This window comes from Callithrix jacchus, chromosome 5 (assembly GCF_049354715.1).
Source record: "Callithrix jacchus isolate 240 chromosome 5, calJac240_pri, whole genome shotgun sequence".
In the NCBI taxonomy this organism is placed as follows: Eukaryota; Metazoa; Chordata; class Mammalia; order Primates; family Cebidae; genus Callithrix; species Callithrix jacchus.
In genome coordinates, this window is record NC_133506.1 from 53,237,032 (window position 1) to 53,256,853 (window position 19,822).

General features: G+C 56.2%; 1 protein-coding gene across 2 annotated transcripts in view; it reads right to left on the bottom strand.

The window, feature by feature from the left end:
• Positions 1-1,530: 1,530 nt before the first annotated feature.
• The window catches only part of PMEPA1 (prostate transmembrane protein, androgen induced 1), a 64,744-nt gene continuing 46,452 nt past the window's right edge, over positions 1,531-19,822 (bottom strand). For both annotated transcript variants that reach the window (XM_035299002.3, XM_054255481.2), the window contains exons 2-4: positions 12,561-12,715; positions 6,139-6,192; positions 1,531-5,722 (exon numbers count right to left, since the gene is read on the bottom strand). In XM_035299002.3, the coding sequence (XP_035154893.1) occupies positions 5,177-5,722; positions 6,139-6,192; positions 12,561-12,715 (755 nt within the window). In that variant the 3' untranslated portion in view covers positions 1,531-5,176. The remainder of the gene's footprint in view (positions 5,723-6,138; positions 6,193-12,560; positions 12,716-19,822) is intronic.

Consider the following 19,822-nt stretch of genomic DNA (forward strand, 5'->3'; position numbering starts at 1 on the left):
CTGAGGTTTTTCTCCACTAGAAAGGGCCCCAGGAAGGCAGCAGGTGCTGAGTTGTGTCCTCATCATGTGGGCTGCAGTCTTGGGCAGCATATCTCAAAGTAGTGAGATGTTTCTAGAACCCTGAAGTCCAGATGCTTGGGAAGCCCTGAGGCTGAGATCAAACAGCCCCCATTCCTGGTGGTGGTGAGGGGGTCCTTGCATCTTTATATTGGCTGATTAAAAATAATATTAATCAGATGTTAAAGATGGTTCAGTTGACCCTGAACAACATGGGTTTGAACTGTGCAGGTCCACTTATGTGCAAATCCACTTATGAGTAGATTTTTTCAATAAGTAGATTGGAATTTTTTTTTTTTTTTGAGATTTGCCACAACTGGAAAAACCTCACAGGTGAACAGGCAGCCTAGAAATATTTTTAAATGTTAAAAAGAAATGTCATGAGGGCATGAAGTGCATACAGACTCTAGTCTATTCGTGTCATGATCGACTGTTTACTAGCTGGTAAGGCTCCCAGTTAACAGTAGTGCTATTAGTAGTTAAGTTTTGGAGGAGGCAAAAATAAGGCATAAGGCTGGCACAGTGGGTCATGCTTGTAATCCCTGCTATTTGGGGAGACTGAGGCTGGAGGACCAGTCGATCCTGGGAGGTTGAGGCTGTAGTGAGCTATGGTCAATACTACTGCACTCCAGCCTAGGTGACAAGGTGAGATCCCCATCTCTAAAACAAAAAAAAAATTGTAAAGCAATGCATGGATTTTCGACAGCAAGGGGGTTTACTGTGCCTCAAACCCTTTGTTGTTCAGGGTCAACTGCAGAGAAATAAGTGAGACCATTTCTGTAGTGGGTCCTGCAGGTGCCCCAGGCCCTGTTGGAACCCTTTAAGGGGTCTGTGCAGCCCTCCGCTACCTCCATGAGCATCGATAGTGACTGGCTTCTGGAGGACCATCCTGCAGCATCTGAAACTCACCCCTCCACTCTTGTGCACCAAGAGCCAGAGGGCTCTGGGACTCCACCTCTCCAGGGTCCAGGGACCCCACAGGTCCCCTTGGGATCAAGTTGAGGCTGAACTTTGTCCACAGTGTCTCCCTTGCTTAGCTTCTCCCCATCCTGATCCCTTAGCTGTCTCCCTGGGAGCTCCTCCTTAATACGTCCTTAATCCCTTGCACACAAAGCCACGTCTCAGGGTGTGCTTCTGAAAGATCCCTACCTAGGACAGATTTTCCTTGTAGACCTTATCAGAGCTTTCACCATGCTATGGTGAATGATTTCCCAAGGGGAGGAAAAGTATGCAGTGTTTTGCAAAATCGTTTAACCACAAGGACCATCCCTTTTATTAGAACCTTCCTGAGCTAGGGTTTTCAGGGGGCTCCCTGAATGCTGCCTGAACTAATAAAACAGAAAGTTGAAAGAGTTGTTTAAGGTTACCCAGCAGCTCTAAGGCATCGCCTCCCCACCGCTGAATACATCTGGGGTTGTAGAGGGGTGGGACGTGAGAAGAGCTCCATTTGGCCAAAGAAGGGAAAAAGCCTCATTCCAAAGAATTGTAAAATTTATTGTATAAGTATTGCAGCTTTTCAGAATGTCACCATTGCCACTAATGATTACTGATACACAACAAGCAGTTTCTTCAGGCCTGCGGATTGGCATCCAGATACAGAGTCTTACGCAGCAGGGACGTGGGTGCGCTCCCCGGGCGCCACGGAGAGCTTACATAAGTTTAACTTGAACAGAGCTTGGGAAATGGGGCTGCGAAGGAGAGCAGTTCCCACGCCAAGAACGCAACGTGAAAGCATCGGAATCAGCACAACAGTCATGGCATCAGGCAGGCAGGGGAGGACGGGCTGTGTCCTCTGAGCTCTGTAGTACAGCAAGATTTCAAGCAGTTTCCAGAAACAATAACAACAACAACCACATTTTCTTGCCTTGTCATGGGGCTGTTTTATGGTTCTGGAAGCTTCATGTTGCACATAGAAAAACAATTTCTCTGAAACGTACAATTCACAGGGACGACCGATGAGGACAGGGAATGAATTGGCTCTCCTCCAGCCCTGATTTTTGCTACATGTTGGGTCCCTTTTCATTCTTTGCAAAAACACTGGGCTTTTTGAGAACATGGATGGTTCTTAGCACAGTTCATGAAATCTGTATAGACTCGGGCTTTGCAGGGGAGATAATTTTCCTCCTCTGGAGGAAAGGTGGCGATTGACAAGCAGGGAGAGAGTGCCAAGGCTGCAGAAAGCCTCGCTCAGGCTTCTCTGAACCCAGGATGGAGAGGGAGACCCCTGAAACCAAGCTGGTCCCTCTCCAACCAGCCACTTCAGAGAACCCCATCTAACCTCACACTGGAAAAGAGGGCCTCGTCAGGGGAAGTCCAAGAGTTTTCAAAGATAATGTGACAAGTAACATCTAGAGGAAAGGGTGCACACCCAGCAGAGAAGCTGAGAGCTTAGCTCTGGTCATTTCCAGAGAAAACCTGCTGGCTGTCTTGGGATGTGCCCTGCCTTTGAGGCCACTGCCCCATGCACTTCTGCCATTCACTGGGCATGGAGCTGGGGACGCTGAACTTCAGCACTGGGTTGTCATGAGAGACGCGCTCTGTCCTCAAGCCGGCTGAGGTCAGCAACCGCTCTCCTCCCTTTTCTCATGCAAAGCCAATCCCACAAATCCAGACTGTACCAGCAAGCAACAAGACCCAAACAGTTTGGCTCAAGAGGACATGGGGCCTGCCTCAGCCTGGCTTTGAACTGAAGCCATGCACACAAACATGGTCCACTTCTACGTTTTCAGCCTAAGCGAGAGTTGTGCACAGACCCTGGCAAAAAAGGTTGGAGGAGCAGGAGGGGTCACCTCACCAAGCTGGGCACTTTCCCAGTGGAGAGAGGGTGAGGACACGAGAGGATAATGGGGTGTCTGAAAAGCAGCAGGAGCCCTTCATGGACCCTGGGAGAAGAGGCCAGTCCCAGGTGAGTGAGGCACTGTCCGGGAACATCCCCACCCTGTGACAGGAGTGCCACTGCTTCCTCAGTAAGGCACTAGAGACGCATCACATAAAGGAAAGATACGTTTCAATCATCTTTACAAGCATGTCCTTGTACCTCTCAGGACAACCTCTATTGATTTCTCTACAGGACCTTTTCAAAGAATCCTCTTCAAGAGCGAAACAAATTTTAGGCTGATGACTCCACGGAGAGGCAGGTTCTGCCGTTGCCAACAAACGAGAACTTTCTATTAGGCTGGCGACACACAGAGTCCCCGTGTGTCCCCTGCCAGCTCTTAAAGCACACACGTGCACATGCATGGAGCTCATGTGGCCAGAACTTCCAAACCATGCTCAGGTGTCTGTTCTGGAAGTTATAAAAAAGTTGCTCACAAACAATATTGCCTTTTATATCTTTCTTTTATGTTAGTCTACTAGTCAGCACTCTGCCCAAAATGGAACACCACTCCCATGGCGAGGGGGTGGCGGCTGGGTGCCCTCCCACTCCTACCCCCTCCAGGAGGGAATGTGGTGAGCTCCAGCTGTGGGCCACCGTGGGTCCCAAGGGCCCACCCCTCGTGCCCTTCCCTGGTCACCTCTATTTACACTCACATGTCCCTTCCTGCTCGTCACCTGCATGTCACCAGCAGGTCCCGCCAACCCCACTTCTATTTGGTGAAAACCTGCAGAACAAGAACGGAGTCCGATAGCGATGTAAATTAAAACACAGATCAACAGACACCAGGAGTGAAGTGCTGTTTCCGCGGGGAAGGGGAGGGAAATGTGGGAACGGGGAAGGCGGAGAATACCGCGCCGAAGCTCAGGCTGGTGTTGGCGCGACTGCTTTACTAGTTGTAACCCTTTTGCCTGTCCTGGGAGAGACCTGGGCTTGTCGCCCTTTCATGTTGGGTTGTCTGCTTTTTGGCCTCTCAAGTGAGAATTGATCCGTGAAGGGGAACAGACAGGATGAGGTCAGACTGAGAATACCCTGGGCCTTCCTAGGTGCCAGTGCGGCAGAGAGCGCACCTGCCTTCACCGGAGAACCTTGAGCCGGCTGAGCCACCGCCAAAGCGCCCTGTGCAGTAAGCCATTGGACCCTCTGGCGTGTCCCTGGCAGCCTGTGCGCCAGCCGCTGCGGATTGCGAGGAGGGGCACCTTGCTTCCCCCTATGGGGACCTTCACGGTTGAAAAAAAGAAGAGGAAAAACGGATTCCTTCGGTAGCAGTTTATTTTCATTTCTGGGAAAGGCAAAACCACCACCTGGAACTTGGTGCCTCCATGGTTAACTTTCCTATTTTGTGATTTAAAGGCTGTTCTGGCCCAGAGGCGGGGCAATGTGTCTCCTTCGGTGGGGAATGTATAACGTGGTGATCACCTGTCACTAGGCAGAAGCAGCCGCTCTCCAGGGACGACGGCCCCTCGGGAAAGCCGGCCGCTTCCGGCCGAGGCCTCTCTGCAGATTCCGCGGGGCTCACGCACTGCCATCAGGCAACTCTGAAATTCTCCCTTAAAGTCTCAACAGACACAAGAGAAGTTTCCATCAAGCAAGCACTGACATATTTATATTAAAAAATAGTGCAAAATCTCAACATTTATATAAATAACTCTAAACCCCTGCTTTGTAATTTTTTTTCTTTACAAGGTAATACACACTTTCTGACTTGGCACTCAAAAATTGCCATTTTTTTCCTCTTCTAGTTCAGAAAACAACTTTTTTTTTTTTAATAGGCCTCTTCTAATACAAAAATACTCCTGCCCTCGCACATACAGTTTCTCTTATCTTATATATATTTATATATATAATATTGCAGATCTTTAAACAAAGGTTTTGTGCAAATATGTCTTTAAAGTTAAGTGAAATTATCATAAACAAAAGAAAATAAGCATTCACGCACGCAGCTCAACTAGAAACAAGAAAGACTACTGTAGAAATGTTTTTTCTCTTCTGCCTTCAAGACACAGCTCAACAAAGAAACGTGGTTTTTGTTTTTGTTTTTTGTTTTTTTGTGTTTTTGCAAGCTTTCCTAGCTTGTGCATTCAGACCAGACATCACATGTAAATATTTATACACAGGGAGGTGGGAGGGGAGGCCACACGATGCTTTTCTGCGCCCCCTGCCTTCCTCTCACTCCTCTTCTAAGAAGTGCGGAGTGTTCTGCCTTTCCACCTGCGCAGCCCCAGCCCGGCCCCCCTGGGGACCCTAGAGCGGGTGTCCTTTCTGTTTATCCTTCTCTTTGCTCCAGATGGCTGCGCTCTCTAGAGGTGCGATGTGTGTGTGGTGGAGCCGGGTCCCCTCCAGCAAGGAGGGTGGCCCACTGCTCTGCTGGTGCTGGAAGGAGGACCCCGGGTAGTGGCCGATGACCTCGCTGTAGGTGGGCGGTGGCCCCTCCATGCGCCCGCCACTGCCGTAGCATGTGGCGCTGATGCCCGAGTTACTGCTGGGGGGGCAGGGGCCGCCTAGCCTGGCACTATCCATCAGGTCACTGTCGAAGATGGTTCTGTTTGGGGGTGCGCGCACCGACTCGCGGTTCAGTTCCAGCTGCTGCTCAGGGTCCCGGAGCTGGAGGGTGCAGGGGCCCTGGTAGGGTGGGGGCTCCTCCCCATCTGACAGCGAGATGGTGGGGGGCAGGTCGATCTCGTGCTGCAGGTACGGGTAGGTGGGCTGGAAGCGGTGGAAGCGGTCCCGCTGGGTGAAGGGCGGCACGGCCAGGCGGTCGGTGGGCCGAGGTGGGGCATACACCTGTGGCTGGAGGAGGCAGAGCGGGAGTGAGGGAGGGTGGCTGTCTCAGGTTGCCCCAGAGGCAGATCCTGAGACTGGAGTTCTGCTGCATAGGACGTGGCTCTCTGGGGAGAGGGAGAAGGTGGCACGGGTGGCCGGGGCAGAAGCCAGGAGCCTGATCCCGCAGGAGCCCTGGCATGTGGGCAGCACTGCAGAGCAGCATCACCCCCTCTAAACAGGGGCAGCGTCCATGCTCCTGTGCTGCAGAGTGTGGGCTCCTCCCCCAGGGGCAGAGAGCAGATGATCTCGGGCCAGGAGGATCCCAGCAGCAAGGACACTCAGAGAAGGGTGGAGGGGTGAGCCTTTGGCGGCCAGCACTCCTCCAGCCGCAGCGGGAGCAGCCCAGGTGGGGGTGTTGGAGGGGAGGTGGAGGGAGGTCTCACCTCTGTGATTCCGTTGCCTGACACTGTGCTCTCTGAGGGCCACAGGCATCCTTCCTACACAGGAAGAAACATACAAGCAGGGTCAGTGGGGTGGGCAGGAGGGATAGCAAAGGCTCAGGCCTTTACCCTGGAATCAGCTCTTGAACCCAACCCACCTCTCCGCATCCGCACCAGCTTCCCTAGCCTGGCCCCGGAGGCTTTTTGAGGACATGACCACAATCGCCTCCTCACTGATCCCTAAGGCGCCCACTGCTGTCCCCAGAAAATCCAGCCTGACACTTTCCAAAACATACGCCAACTCCTGGGGCCCCTTCTCAAAGCCCACCGTAGCTTGTCGTGGGCCTTCACAGCTTCTCACGAGACTGAGTTTGGCTTCAGCCCCTCGCCCCTGGCCCTACTCCTCCCAGCCTGGGCCCCCTGCTGGCTGTGTGACCTGCGGCAAGTTACTTCACTTCAATGCTGTGGTTTCTGTACCTGGAAACGTAGGTGATGATAGCACTTGCCTCACGAGTTGCTTGAGCACGTGCTAAAGTTGAACGTAAAACCCACCCGGAAACTGCGGGGCACTCAGGGAGCACGTGAAGGTGTTGGGTGTCACCTTCACACACCCACCAGCCACCCTGACTTGTGCCGTGCAGCTCCACAAGCTCAGCCCCAGCCGCAGGGCCTTTTGCACAGCAACCAGGCTGCAGAGCCGGCTCCTGTCCACATTCAGTTCCACTGTCCCCTGCAGACCCTTGGAGACCAGCATCAAAAGGGCTTCTCCCGTGAACCCCCATCATCTGCTGATTCCCTTCATTCCCTTCACAGCACTGTCCCACCTTAACCATTGTTTCTATACATTCATTTCTCTACAGTCTCTCTCCCTCCATCCAGTGGGCCCATCATTACGGATGTCCTAGTTTCATCAACAGTGAAACACAGGAGAGTTGATGAAAGTGCCCAAGGCAGCTGCTCTGCCATAAAACAGTGATTCAGCTCTGGCAAAGGGGGCATGTGGTGCCACGGCAGTCCCAAGCTCTGGTCTAGGTGTGGGGGCACAGCTGCCACTTCATGAAGCTTATGCCATCTGCTCCGAGATGACAGCAGGGTCCTGGACCTCGTCCCAGGAAAATGAGACCCCACGCTGCACTGGCTTCTCTGAGATGCCCCAGATGCCATGATGGTGAGGTCTGGGCTTGGGGAAAGGCGTGTTTATTACTTTTGTAGCTTCATTGAAATACAACTGATAGGCAAATAAATGTACATATTCAAAGAACACAATTTCATAGGCTCAGGCATATATTTATACCAAGAACCTCTTACCACATTCAAGATAATGAGCATGCCCATCACCTCGAAAGTTCCCTTGGGGCAGGTTTTTTGTGGGGTCCCAGGTAGGATCCCGCTCACCTGCAGCCTGGGCAGGAAGGGGAGAGGGCGGTAATTTCCCATATGACCACTAGAGGGCTCTGTGGCCCTCAAAACTGTCCCATCAGGAAGGCTCCCACCCCTCAAGGAGGTCCTGTCCTGCCTCATCTCCTGATGTAGCGAATGGCTCTGACATCCTTCAAGGTGCAAAGCCAGACTCACGGAATCATTCCTGACAGACAGCTCTTCTCCCCACTGCCCTGGTTCCACCCACCCCTGTCCCTGCTCACTTCTCCCTCCATTAGGCAGGTCTATCCACCTTCCTCCCCAGCATCTGGGCCTGGTGGACAGCAAAGTCCTCTGGAACCAGCCTCCATGTGGACAGTCCACCAGCAGACTGCAAAAATGCAGTTTCTGTGGAAGGAGGGCTGGCGACGCTGCGCGTCTCACAAGCTCGCAGAGGCTGCGAGTACTGCTGGCCTTTGAGGTGCTTGAGGGGGGTCTCCTATGGTCTCCTCCACTCTTGCCCTTCCCCATGGCCCTTCCTCCTCACAGAAGTGGGAATATCTCCCTCACGCCCCCCACCCCTCACCCAGTCACTCCTCTGCTTAAACCCTCTGTGGCCCTGGCTGCCACCAAGAGAAATTTCCAACTCCTGACTGAGACCCATGCCCCTGTAGACGTCCACAGCTGCAGTATAGCTGTTTCCTTTAACTAGATTTCCTATCTGTATAGTGGGCTGACTCTGCCAGGTGCGCAATGCACGCAAGCTCTAGAGTCTTGCCTCTGGATCTGAGCCCACCCCGGGCCTGGACCAATCGCCCCTCTTTCCCGAAGAACTTCCACCTGCCCCCAAGGCTCTGTGAAGGCGTGCTAACCCTGGAGCTCCCTGTTAGTCCTGCAGGTGGGTCAGGCACCTCTTCCAGTCTCCTCCAGTCCCCTCCCTGCACCAGGGCCTTTGTCCCTCTGCCCATAGTGGCCTATTCATGCGTCTCACTTGCCTGCAGGAGCTGGTACCATTTCCCCAATGGAGGCACCAGCGTGGCATGCGATCGGTCAGGGCTCAGGTTGCTACTCATGTGCCAATGTAGCTTGGTGACCTGTGTGTCATCTTTATGGAACTAGGTCCCAAAGTGACCTGAGAAGTGGGGCTGGGGCAGCTCCAGAATTGTCTGGAACCTTCTCCAGCCTCTGGCTGTGTCTGGCAGTCACATCCAGGTGGAGGACGAGGACAGGTTTCAATCCTACAGCCACTGCTGATCAGCCCCGGCTCCCAGCAGCCTCCAAGCACTCCCGGGCTCCCAGGGCTCGGCGGGGACTGCTCTTCTTTGAACACACCCGGCCCGCCTGTGCCTTCCCCGTCTAGATGCTTCTACACCAAGGGCCTGAAAACTGTTTCCATAAAGGGCTGGAGAGTAAAATACTCTGCTTTGTGGGCCGGCGGGTCTCCAGGTCTCTGTCACACCACTCAACTCTGCTGCTGCAGCCAAGTGCAGCTGTGGGCAAAATGTACTCAAAGAGACTTCACTCGTGCTCAGAGAAGTCTCATTGACAAAACCAGGCAGCTGCAGTGAGCTGACGCTCGAGGCAGCTCCTGCCAGACCCCTCCAGAGTCTTCACAGCACTAGGCCGGACGCAGCTCTCAATTCTTCCCCTGGACTCCCCAGGCACAATGTTCCCACCCCAGGGGACCAGATGGCCTTCCACCCAACTGCAAGGACTCAGAGATGTTTCTAAAGAATAAAAGGTGACTCCAGCCAGGACCAGGCACAGCACAAGGGGCCTGGGGGAATTCAGGGTCTCCTGAGGCCACGGGAGTGGACACAAGGTCTTTGGCTTCTGCTACTAGCTGATTGTCACACACTGGCCTGCCCACAGTCTTGTCCCTGCCCCTGGGAAACGGACCCTTGGTGGTCTGAGTTCTCTCAGGAGGACTCACACTGAGGATTGATTTGGGGACAAAGAGGACAAAGGGTTGCCCCATTCAAGGCCTGAGTTCCCCGTCTGAGCAGGCCTTGGGCACAAAGACTGGGACTGCCTTTCTGGGTAAACCGAGGTCTGTGTCACTCGGTGGCTGGGTGGTCACTGCAGTGACGTTATGCATCGTGTCCTGAATGCCCTCAGAGCAGTGCCAGGGAGGAAGTGCCATCCCTGGCGGGGGGGCTCACCTGCACTGCAGTGTCACCCTCAGAGGGCAGATCCTTGCCCAGTGTCACACCACGAGGAGGTGACCAGGCTGGGACCAGAGCTCAGAGCTCCGGGTCTTACCCAAGAGGGTGAGGCAGGTGGGTGGGGCATGAGCTTTTGGCTCCATACAGGCCAGAGGGGACACCCCAAGGTCACCCTGAAAAGGGGCCATGGCTGGATAGCCACACCGGAGGTAGGGCATGGGTGGACTGGTGGGGCACAGACTGGGTCCCAGGCAGACAGGAGCTGTGTTTGGGTCTCTGTGAAAGGCCACGGTGCCCAGGAACTCCAGTCTGGCAGGGCGTCCCCAGGGGAGCTGCCACATTCTGCTTTAGGCCTAGCAAGTCTCCATGTTTACCCAGCCAGGCATTCCAGGGGGCCTGTGCAGGCGGCTGGGTGAATAGTGGGAGGAGACTTTCTGTTGGCCGCAGGTGTATGGGAGGCAGGACGGAATCCTACCTCCTTCTAGGCAGCAGGGACTGGGGGGCTGTCTCCCACTCCCCAATGGCCCAGTTCCTCCAGTCCAACTTGGGCACCGTACACTCTCCACTAACTCCAGCCTCCCCATGGCCATAGACGCCTAGGCCTAGCTTCAACCCACTGTAGAGATGCACACACAGGCTCGATTGGCAAGGTGAGCCCAGCTGAGGCACGTGTCCCTCCAAGGCTGCCATCCTCTGCAATGTCCAGGGCGCCGTCACTCTCCCCAGCATTTGAGGGAGGACAGAATAGGCTGTTGGCTCTTCAAACCAGCAGTGACAAGCGGCATGGTGCCAGGCAAACGTTCCACCTCTCTAATCCCATTTCCCCTCTGGAAAGTGGGGTGAATCCTTGACGTCCCTGACTGCATCCCTGGGCAGGCAGCAGTGCTTGTCGCTGGAGCGGTGGCAACAGCACATAAACATGCAGTGCCTGGAGAGCAGCTCATCTGCAGTGCGCCCTCCAGACACATGCTGGGCGCATAGGGGGCCCCGGGGCCAGGGAGGCGGGCATTCCCATCAGAGGTCCCAGGGTTATGCTCCTTGCCCTGTTAACCTGGTGACGCACTAAGGCTGGGGCCTGACGCAAGCAGAGGTGCCCAGACCTGTCAGTGGCAGGCCCGCCGGCTTGGGACTGTGGCCAACAGGCTCCTCAGCCGACTTGGCTCAGCCCAGGGACTCTGGGCTCCGCCACCAACCCCGGGGCATCCCCAGAAGTGGGGAGGCCACGCCCTGTGCTGCCTGTTCCATGAGTCCTCCCCACACCTGGCGAGCCCAGGCTCAGATTTGCACCGCAGCCCCAGGGCTGCCCACGTGCCACCTCCTCCCCAAGGTTCCCAGCCTGCTCTTTTCAACACCTGATTCCTGCCTCACATTGTGGAGTTATACATCCTGGGTGCAGAGATGGAAGCCATTAAGAGATTAACTCTGCTCTGCCCTCTGGTCCACCTGCTGAAGATATCCCAACAGCAGGGTTCCGGGCAGCCGACGCGGAGCCGGGAGTCCACCGTCACAAGGGGGGCAAGTCCCCACTGACCCTGCTCTGCCTGCTCCTGACTTGTGGAGGCCCGAAGGGGAAATTCTTGGGGTTTCCAGAATGCACACCAATGCTCACAACTCTGATAGCTAATCAACACACAGGACTGGAGCGGGGAGTGGGGTCCCTCCTGCAGGGCTCTGTCCTCCTCACACTCCGCGCCCACTTCACTGGGTCCTTCACAGCTCGGCCTCAAGAGCAGCTCGCCCTGGCTTCCCCGCCACGGCCCTCGGCGTCCTTCATGCATGCACCTGCTCTTGTCTGCGCCCATCCAACTCAGCAGCATCACCCCCTGGGACTGGTGCACAGCCACTTCCCAAACGCAAGGGGAGTTCTGTGCTCCCTGTGTGTGCTGGGTAGAGATCTGTCAGGTGGACGGACAGATGGATGGACGTGCATTCACAGCCAGCAGTGGCTGGACCTGTGCTCTGGGCTAAAGCCCTAAATCCCCAGGGGTTGGATGCGACCGTCAGCTCATTTCACACATGGGGGACCTGAAGTCCCATTCTGGGGATCAGGGACAGGTCTGACTGCACGTGTCCAGTACTGGTGGAGCTGGGATTAAACTCAGGCCCTGGGACCTGGTGTCCTGTTGCCTCTATGGTTCTCCATGGCACTGTGACCACATGACCAGCTGCCAGTGGAGCACAGGGGCGAGGGCAGAGCCACTAATTCCCTTCCGTCTGGGTCTGGGCTGCAGGCACCTTTCCCTTCATGGTCCCAGTGGGCGCAGAGCCCAAAGCCAGGCCCTCGTCTCCACCATCCTGTTGCATCAGGCCTCTGTGTGGACCTGGAACGCCCTCCTGTGCCGCCTGTCCAGGCACCTCCCTGCTTTCAGCCCCATCCTGCCAGGCCTGTCTCCACTCAGCCCCGAGGGATGGGGGTCAGCCTGGGCTGATTGTGGCCCAGCCCTGCCTCCCCAGCAGAGGGGTACTCACAGGGGCGCCCCCAGGCCCCCATGGTCACATCTGCATGGCACTATCACCACCAGGCAGCTCCTCATCTCCCTCCTGGAACGTCAGCTCCATGACAGCAAGGACTTATGTGCTGCCCACGCCCCAGGACCCCGTACAGAGCCTGGCACCTGAGGCTGCTCAGGAGCCAGCTGAGTGTGTGAGTGGATCATGAAGCCTCTTCCTGGCACAGCTCCTCACCCCCACCTTCCTCCTGCATCTCAGAGGCCCACCTGGTGGGTGCTTTCCTCCCATTTCAGGGGAGGAAACTGCTACAGATGGGCTGCTCAGCCCGTGTCTTCCTGTCCTGAATCTGTTTCCTGAAAAGGCCACCATTGGACCCCATCCATGATTTTATAAGGGGTGCCCCGCTGCCGCTGAGGCCTTGGGCCACAGATAGGAGGGTGTGGCACTCACTGAGGACAGGGCGTCTTCTCTCCTCCGCCCCTGGCTGTGCCGGCTGATGAAGGACCTTGCAGACAGCTTGTAGTGGCTCAGCAGGCACGTGATCACCACCACCATCACCATCATTACCACCACGATGATGACGATCTGAACGAACTCCAGCTCCGCTGTGGATACAAAGAGGGACACGTGAGACCCTGGACACCCGAGACCCTGCACACCCGAGACCCTGGACACCCAAGACCCTGCACACCCGAGACCCTGGACACCCAAGACCCTTCACACCCGAGACCCTGCACACCCGAGACCCTGGACACCCGAGACCCTGGACACCTGAGACCCTGCAAACCCAAGACCCTGTATACCCAAAGGCTGCCGTGCTCAGGACTCAGCCCTTCTGAGCTTTTGCACCCACCTAGAAGGACGAGAGTGCAACCCAGACTCAGGAAAGCCCCTGCCACTCTCCCGGCAAGGTCACAGGCGATGCCTGGGGCTGGGGTACCTGCAGGGAAGCAGTTCTCCTGGTAAGGGAGAGGGAAGTGCTGGTTCAGAGAGCACTTCAAAGGTGTCCTGGGACCCCAACACTCCCTCTGTAGGGACTGACCCAAAAGAGGTAAGGGAACAGGCAGGAGGGGCCCTGCTCTCTGCCTCAGAACCTCCTGGAGCTGCTCTACGAATGCACAGCATGACGTGACCAGCAGAAAGAGAGCCCTGTACACCAGCTCCTATCACTGAGCAAAGGCTCAGGCAGACGGTCCCAGACCCTTCACCTGTTTTGGGGGCCCAGGGAGGGGGTGGTTGGGAGGAGAAAGGGACCCCTTAGTGCAGAGAGAGGAAGTTGGCACCAAGTTTGGGGCTGGAGCTTTGTGGAATTAAACAAGGAAGAGCTACATGTGAACATGAGTACCCAAACCTGTGCACACCTGACACTACTACACATACGTCAACACCCCAACACACATGCCCCAACACTCCTACACATACATCAATACCTCAACACACGCCCCAACACTCCTACACACACAACACCAACACAAATGCCCCAACACTCCTACACACACAACACTCCTACACACACACACCAACACACACCCAACACTCGCACACAAATAACACCCCAACATATACCCCCAACACTCCTACATATGTCAACACCACCAAACACCCAACACTCCTGCACACACAACACTCCTACACAGACGTCAACACCAACTCACACCGAACAACACTGCTACTCACAGGTCAACATCCCAACACACACTTCCCAACAGATACAAATAAACATAAATAACACACAAACGTAGACAGAGCGCACACACACACCCACTCACATACACGTCTATCCCACGACTCACAAACGCCAAGCTCAATAGGACAGGGTGTCAGGACCCTCCTCGTGGTGAAAGGCCTCAGGAGAACCACATTCCAGATGGCTGCAGATGTTGCAATCGCATTTTTTAAGGTTGGTTTTTTTTTTTTCATTTTTGGTTTGTTTTTCCCCTAGAAGGCGGAAAAACCCTCAAGTGCTGGAATAGGAAGGTTATTTTGATCCTGCCTGAGCTGGGCAGTTTCTGCTGACTCCAGCGGGTCTGTGCCGAAGCGGCCTCAGCAGCTGGCCGAGCTCGGTGCCAGCAGAGCCCCCAGCAGTGGGCAAGGCACCGGGTCCCTTGGAGGTGACACGGCAGAGTGGGCACCAGCTACAGCGTCCGGGGCCAAAGCTCCTCCAGCCTTGCCTGGCCCAGGACACCCTGGCCAAGGTGTGCAGGAATGTGACTCCCCAGACCTCGGCTGACATGGGGGCGGGGAGGACTCCCCAGGGCTCCCTGGCACTCACAACTAATTACCCAGGCTCCCTGGGGGCCCGGGTTCAAGCTCAGTGCCACTGATTTGGCTCCTCCTCCTCCCAGGAGGGAGGAACCAAAGCTGGAGGAGGGGATGGGTGGGTGGTGGGCAGGGGTCAGGTGGGAAGTGCAGAAACGACATGCAGTGCAAAGCGGATGCCAGGCGCTCAGGCCTCCGACGGTCCAGGCAAGTGCACTCCAAGTTTGGCAAGGCCAACTGCCTCCTGCCACCAGCCTCGATTTCCCCAAGGCAGGAAAGCAAGGCATCTTAGGTGGGAATGTCACTGTCTGTGAAGCGGCAGGCGCCTCTCCACACAGAAGCACTCCCACATCTGCCCACGGCTGCCCCTTCTTCCCCCCCAGGTTTTCCAGAACTTCCCAGCGGTGGGGCACTTTATGCATCTACTCAACTGCTCAGCGCCGCTGTCTAGAGGACGTTATTGAGCCAGTGCTTCTCAGCTGGGGCTGCGTCTTGTACCCAGGGGACATGTGGCAACATCTGGAAACACTTTCGGTTGTCACAATGGGGGGTGCTCCTGGCATTGACTGGGTGGAGGCCAGGGGCTGTGGTAACCCCTGCCCTGACAGGACCGTCCCCCAGGACAAAGAATATTCGATCCAGTGGGTCGTGCTGTGGGCCAGGCACACCTAAGGACAGGCATTTTTTTTTTTTTTTTTGAGATGGAGTTTCGCTCTTGTCGCCCAGGCTGGAGTGCAGTGGCACGATCTTGGCTCACTGCAACCTCCACCTCCCAGGTTCAAACAATTCTCCTGCCTCAGCCTCCTGAGTAGCTGGAATTATAGGCATGTGCCACTGCACCCAGCTAATTTTGTATTTTTATGGGGTTTCTCCATGTTGGTTAGGCTGGTCTCGAACTCCCAACCTCAGGTGATCTGCCCACCTCAGCCTCCCAAAGTGCTGGGATTACAGGTGTGACCTGCCATGCCCAGCCTAAAACAGGCTTATCATCCCCATTCCACAGGTGAGGAGACACGGCTCAGAAGGAAAGTGACTCCCTCACCAAGTCCAAGACCATCGAGCTGGTGGGGTTCTCCCACTAGGCGGCCGGCCTCTGCACCAGGAGATTCAATCTGAGCCTAGGACTGAGCTGGGGTTTCTGGGAGAGATGCGTTCCCATTTCACCCTGGTGGGGCCAGAAGGGAGAGGAGGAACTACCCAAGGGCTTTGGTGAGACTGTCCCAAGCCCTGAGAAGGCTGGGGCCCCGCCTGCTGGGAACTTAGGCTCTAAGCCCTGGCTGCCTGTGGGACACCTGAATGTCCCTGGCCAGGACAGACCAGGTTTCAGACCCAGGTAGCTGTCTCACCTCCTGTCTCCCCAGACGAGGCAGGTCCAGGGCCCGTGCAGCCTGGCCTGATTCTGTAGGGTCCAGGTCCGTCTGTTAGTGCTCAGGATAAAGCCGCATTCAGGGGACAGACAGGGCCGGCTTTGTGCAATGCCCACGCCCCCCCACCCCCGGGGCCTGCAGTTCCCTGCCCCCCAACCCTGTGCACTCTTCACCCCAGTCCCCCCACTCCCCAGCTGTCTCCAGGGGCCCTGCCCACACCAGCCCTGGAGGGAGGGAGGTGTGTGGCTGTCTTTGTCCCTGTCCCAGGCCCTGGTAACCCGCAGGACACAGACAGCAGTGGCGAGACAGTAGCTGGGGCTGCAGGGCCGGCAGGACACAGGGCAAACGAGAAGGCCCCTGCAGACTGAAGGGGTGTGGACAAACCCTCATGGCTCTCCCGGCCCTGCCAGGCTCGGCCCCAGAGGCAGGAGGATCTGACTTCTGGATGCCTGTGTCCACAGAGTGAGAAAATCGCTCCCAGAAACAAGCACCAGGCTCAGTAGGACATAAAAGTGTCACCCTGGTCCCCGGGCCACCAACCTCCACTGAGTCACAGGCCCAGGAAAATGCACACAGGTGAGGGGAGGGAAAAACTCTCCAGAAAAGAGAAACTACAACTGACCGTGGGCTAGACTTGGTGAGCCAAGGGCCTGGGTCCAGGCTTAGGGAGAGGGAGATTAGCAAGGGTTCTTGAGACTACAGCTCAGGGGCACCCTGGAGAGGGTCGGGGCGATGGCAGGGAGGCTCAGTGGCTGGCTCAGCGGGTCCGGGTCCTGGCCTGGCTCTGGGGGGCCCTCTCTGAGTCCATGACATTCTCCCTGTGTCAGCAGGGGGACACTGCAGCAGCATGTGCGGGGGGCATGTGCTCAGTGCGCAGTGTCCCCTGGAGGTGGACCCGAATGCACGGGATGCCCCCTTCCATCCTGGCTCCACCAGAACAAGGGTGGCCCAAATCCATTCACCCTCAAAGAGACACGGACCTGTTCCAGAATCACAGAGGGAGCATATAACGAAGACCTGGAGGGCTCCCTGTAAGGTGGGCACTGGGGCTTTTGGTGCAGAGCACAGTGGGAGAGGCAGAGGGTGCAGGTGAGCAGAGGCTGGAAGCCGGACGCTCCTGGATGCCCCTGGACATGCCCATACATGGAAGTGTTGAGGAGGGCAGGAGAGGCATCCCAGCCAGCAGCTGGGTCACCCCCACCCATTAGGAAACAAACACCCTGGGCTGAGTATTCTGGCCAAGGAGGCCCCGAGAGCTCCATCCAAGCCCCACCAGCCTGTATGCTGCGCTTGAGGAAGGCTGGTGAGGCACAGCAGCATCGGGGCCCATAGACAGGCCCAGCGAAGACCACCCTTGGCCATGGGGTGAGGGGGCACCCTCCCATGCACCTTGGCACCCATGGTGCTGCTTCCAAGGTACACCCAGCTTTAGGGGACAGGAAGGCATTTCTCTGGGAAGCGGACCATGCGAGCGCCTGCTGGTGAGGTCAGCTGCAAACTGGTGACCCAAAGGCACGTGCACTGACTGATGATCCCTGGCCCGTCGTGTTCCCACCTGACATCACAGGAGCGGGGCTGTGGGCAGCCACCCTTTCCACAGTCCTGGTCCCAGGACCCACCTGTCCTGGGGCAGCCACACCCTGACACTGTCTGCTTCCCCCGCCACACCCCCCCGGGATGCCTGGGCCTCAGCATGCCGGCCTGTACAGCTCACTCCGGGGCCCAACGCAGCCCTTCATCAAGCTTGGGCTCCCTCCCCAACTAAGTCCGCACGTCCCTCTGGGCAGGCACTGTGAATCCACCAGCAAAGACCCCTTGGGGGAGAGAAGGGTGCCTCCCCAAAAGGGCCTCGGAGTTAAGTTCAAAACATAATGTGTGCATGAAGCGGCACGGACAGACACGGCTCTCCACCCACAGTGGCTCAGAGAATCCTCTTGTGCACCTGTATTTATTCCAAGGACTGCAGGGAGGCTGGTGGGGCCCATTCACAGTCGCAGCAGCTCGAGAGCTGGATTCTCAGGATCAGATGCCTCGTGGGCAAGGAAAGGAACCCCAGCAGGACAGTAAACAAGAGGCAGAAGAAGAGGCGGCCGGCGCACCCATATCCCTCCCTCTCTCCAGAGGACCTCGGAGCCGGCTGTGAAGCTGTGGTCCTTTAAGGCTGGAACCTCATGCAAAAGTTTTAAAAGGGCCAAGCCGGCCACACGCAAGGCATCTGCGGGGCGGGCGCCTTCAGGACTTCTGGCCAAGAGTTAGGCCCCAGGTCATTCAGTGACTACCGGCAGATACGGAGCCACATCAATCCTGCCTCAGTTTCCCTAATCTGACAGACTGCCCCTTTACCAAGGCATGAGGCAAAGACATCCCAGGCCAAATGCCCAGTATGACAGCTGCAGGGGTGGGTCCTACCCCTGTCCCCGACCTAGGCTCCACTCTGTCGTGACCACAGGACTCACTGCCAAGCAGTCACAGACCACAGGGCCTGGAGCAGGAGAGGGCAGGTGGTCGGGTCCACACCCACACTCAATGTAGTCACTGTAAGTACTGTCATGACTCTAACACATGCCCCAGGACCACTGAGCTGAGCCTCCCCAACTTAGGTGCTACCGCCACGCCCATTTTGCAGATGGAGAAACTGAGGCTGAGGGAGAAGTAGCACCAGATGATGCAACTAGGAGCAGGGTTGAGTCTTGAACCCAGAACCGCCATCTAGGAACTCTAAAGGGGGAAGGGCTTCAATACCCTGCTAAGTTTTCCTAGCTCTCCCACAGTATGAGTCTGCCAGGCCCCTGCCCTGGGAATCCGAGGCTGTGGTTCTCATGTCCTGGTCCCGTCCTCATGCATCCGTTGTCTGTGTGGCGCTCACTGGGCACCTCTACCCCTGGGAGCCGAAGTTACCTCATCTGTAAGAAAATAATCAGACCAGGCGCGGTGGCTCACGCCTGTAATCCCAGCACTTTAGGAGGCAGAGGCAGGTGGATCACGAGGTCAAGAGATCGAGACCATCTTGGTGAACATGGTGAAGCCCCATCTCTACTAAAAATACAATAACAACAACAACAAAATTAGCCGGGCATAGTAGCGTGTGCATGGAATCCCAGCTACTCAGGAGGCTGAGGCAGAAGAATTGCCTGAACCCAGGAGGCGGAGGTTGCGGTGAGCCAAGATTGCATCATTGCACTCCAGTCTGGGAAACAAGAGCGACTCAAAAAAAAAGAGAAAAAACCCACCAGGGGGCAGGGGTGGAATACTGGATGTGAGCGCTCAGAACCGGTCAGAACATAACACACTCAGCTGCCACCACTGTCACAACTACGGACACTCCTCTGGGGACAAAAGCATCCCTCATCCCACGATGCTCCCTGGAAACGCTGAGGTTTGCCAGGCTGCAGAGTTCAAGCCTGCTCAGCCCATCATTTCCTGATGGGCTTCTGTCCCCAAGGTGGAAGGCTGGAGCTCAAGTCAGTCCCAAAAGATTACCCAGGATGGTGGCTGGACCCAAGGCCCCCAGGGAGCTAACAGGCACTGGACCCCACTCCAAGGGCCTGCAGTGCCCACAGAAGCCACTGGGAGGGAAACATCCCCTCGTTCTCCTGCTCTGGGCATCAAGCCTATGCTCGTGACGTGGAGGGCCGGGGGATCCTGCCATTTTTCTTTGTAATTTTCCCCTTGGGGAGGGTGATGAATATGGCAGGTTCTCAGGGGCGACCAAGCCCATCTTCCACAAACAAAATAAGGTCACTCTAATTTAATTTAGTATCCTCTTTTTTTGTGAATAATTTCACATTCACAGGTTTATGCACCTCGCTGGAGAGGCCCCATCCTCCTTCCTTTAGCGGTCTCCTCCAGAGACAGGTACAGTCCCTCTGGGGGTGCGGGGGCAGCTCTGTCCCTGTCCTGGCTCACCCTACCCTACTCATCTATGAGCTGGCAGCTCCCTAGACGCCAGGCAGGGAAGCCAAACTGTTTACACACGTCATCTGATTGGATTCTCATTGTCATTCTGCAAGGTCAGCACTCATAGGACTCCCGCTTTGCAGAGGAGGAGACTGAGGCTGGGAGAGGCGAGGCGGCTGCCAAAGACCA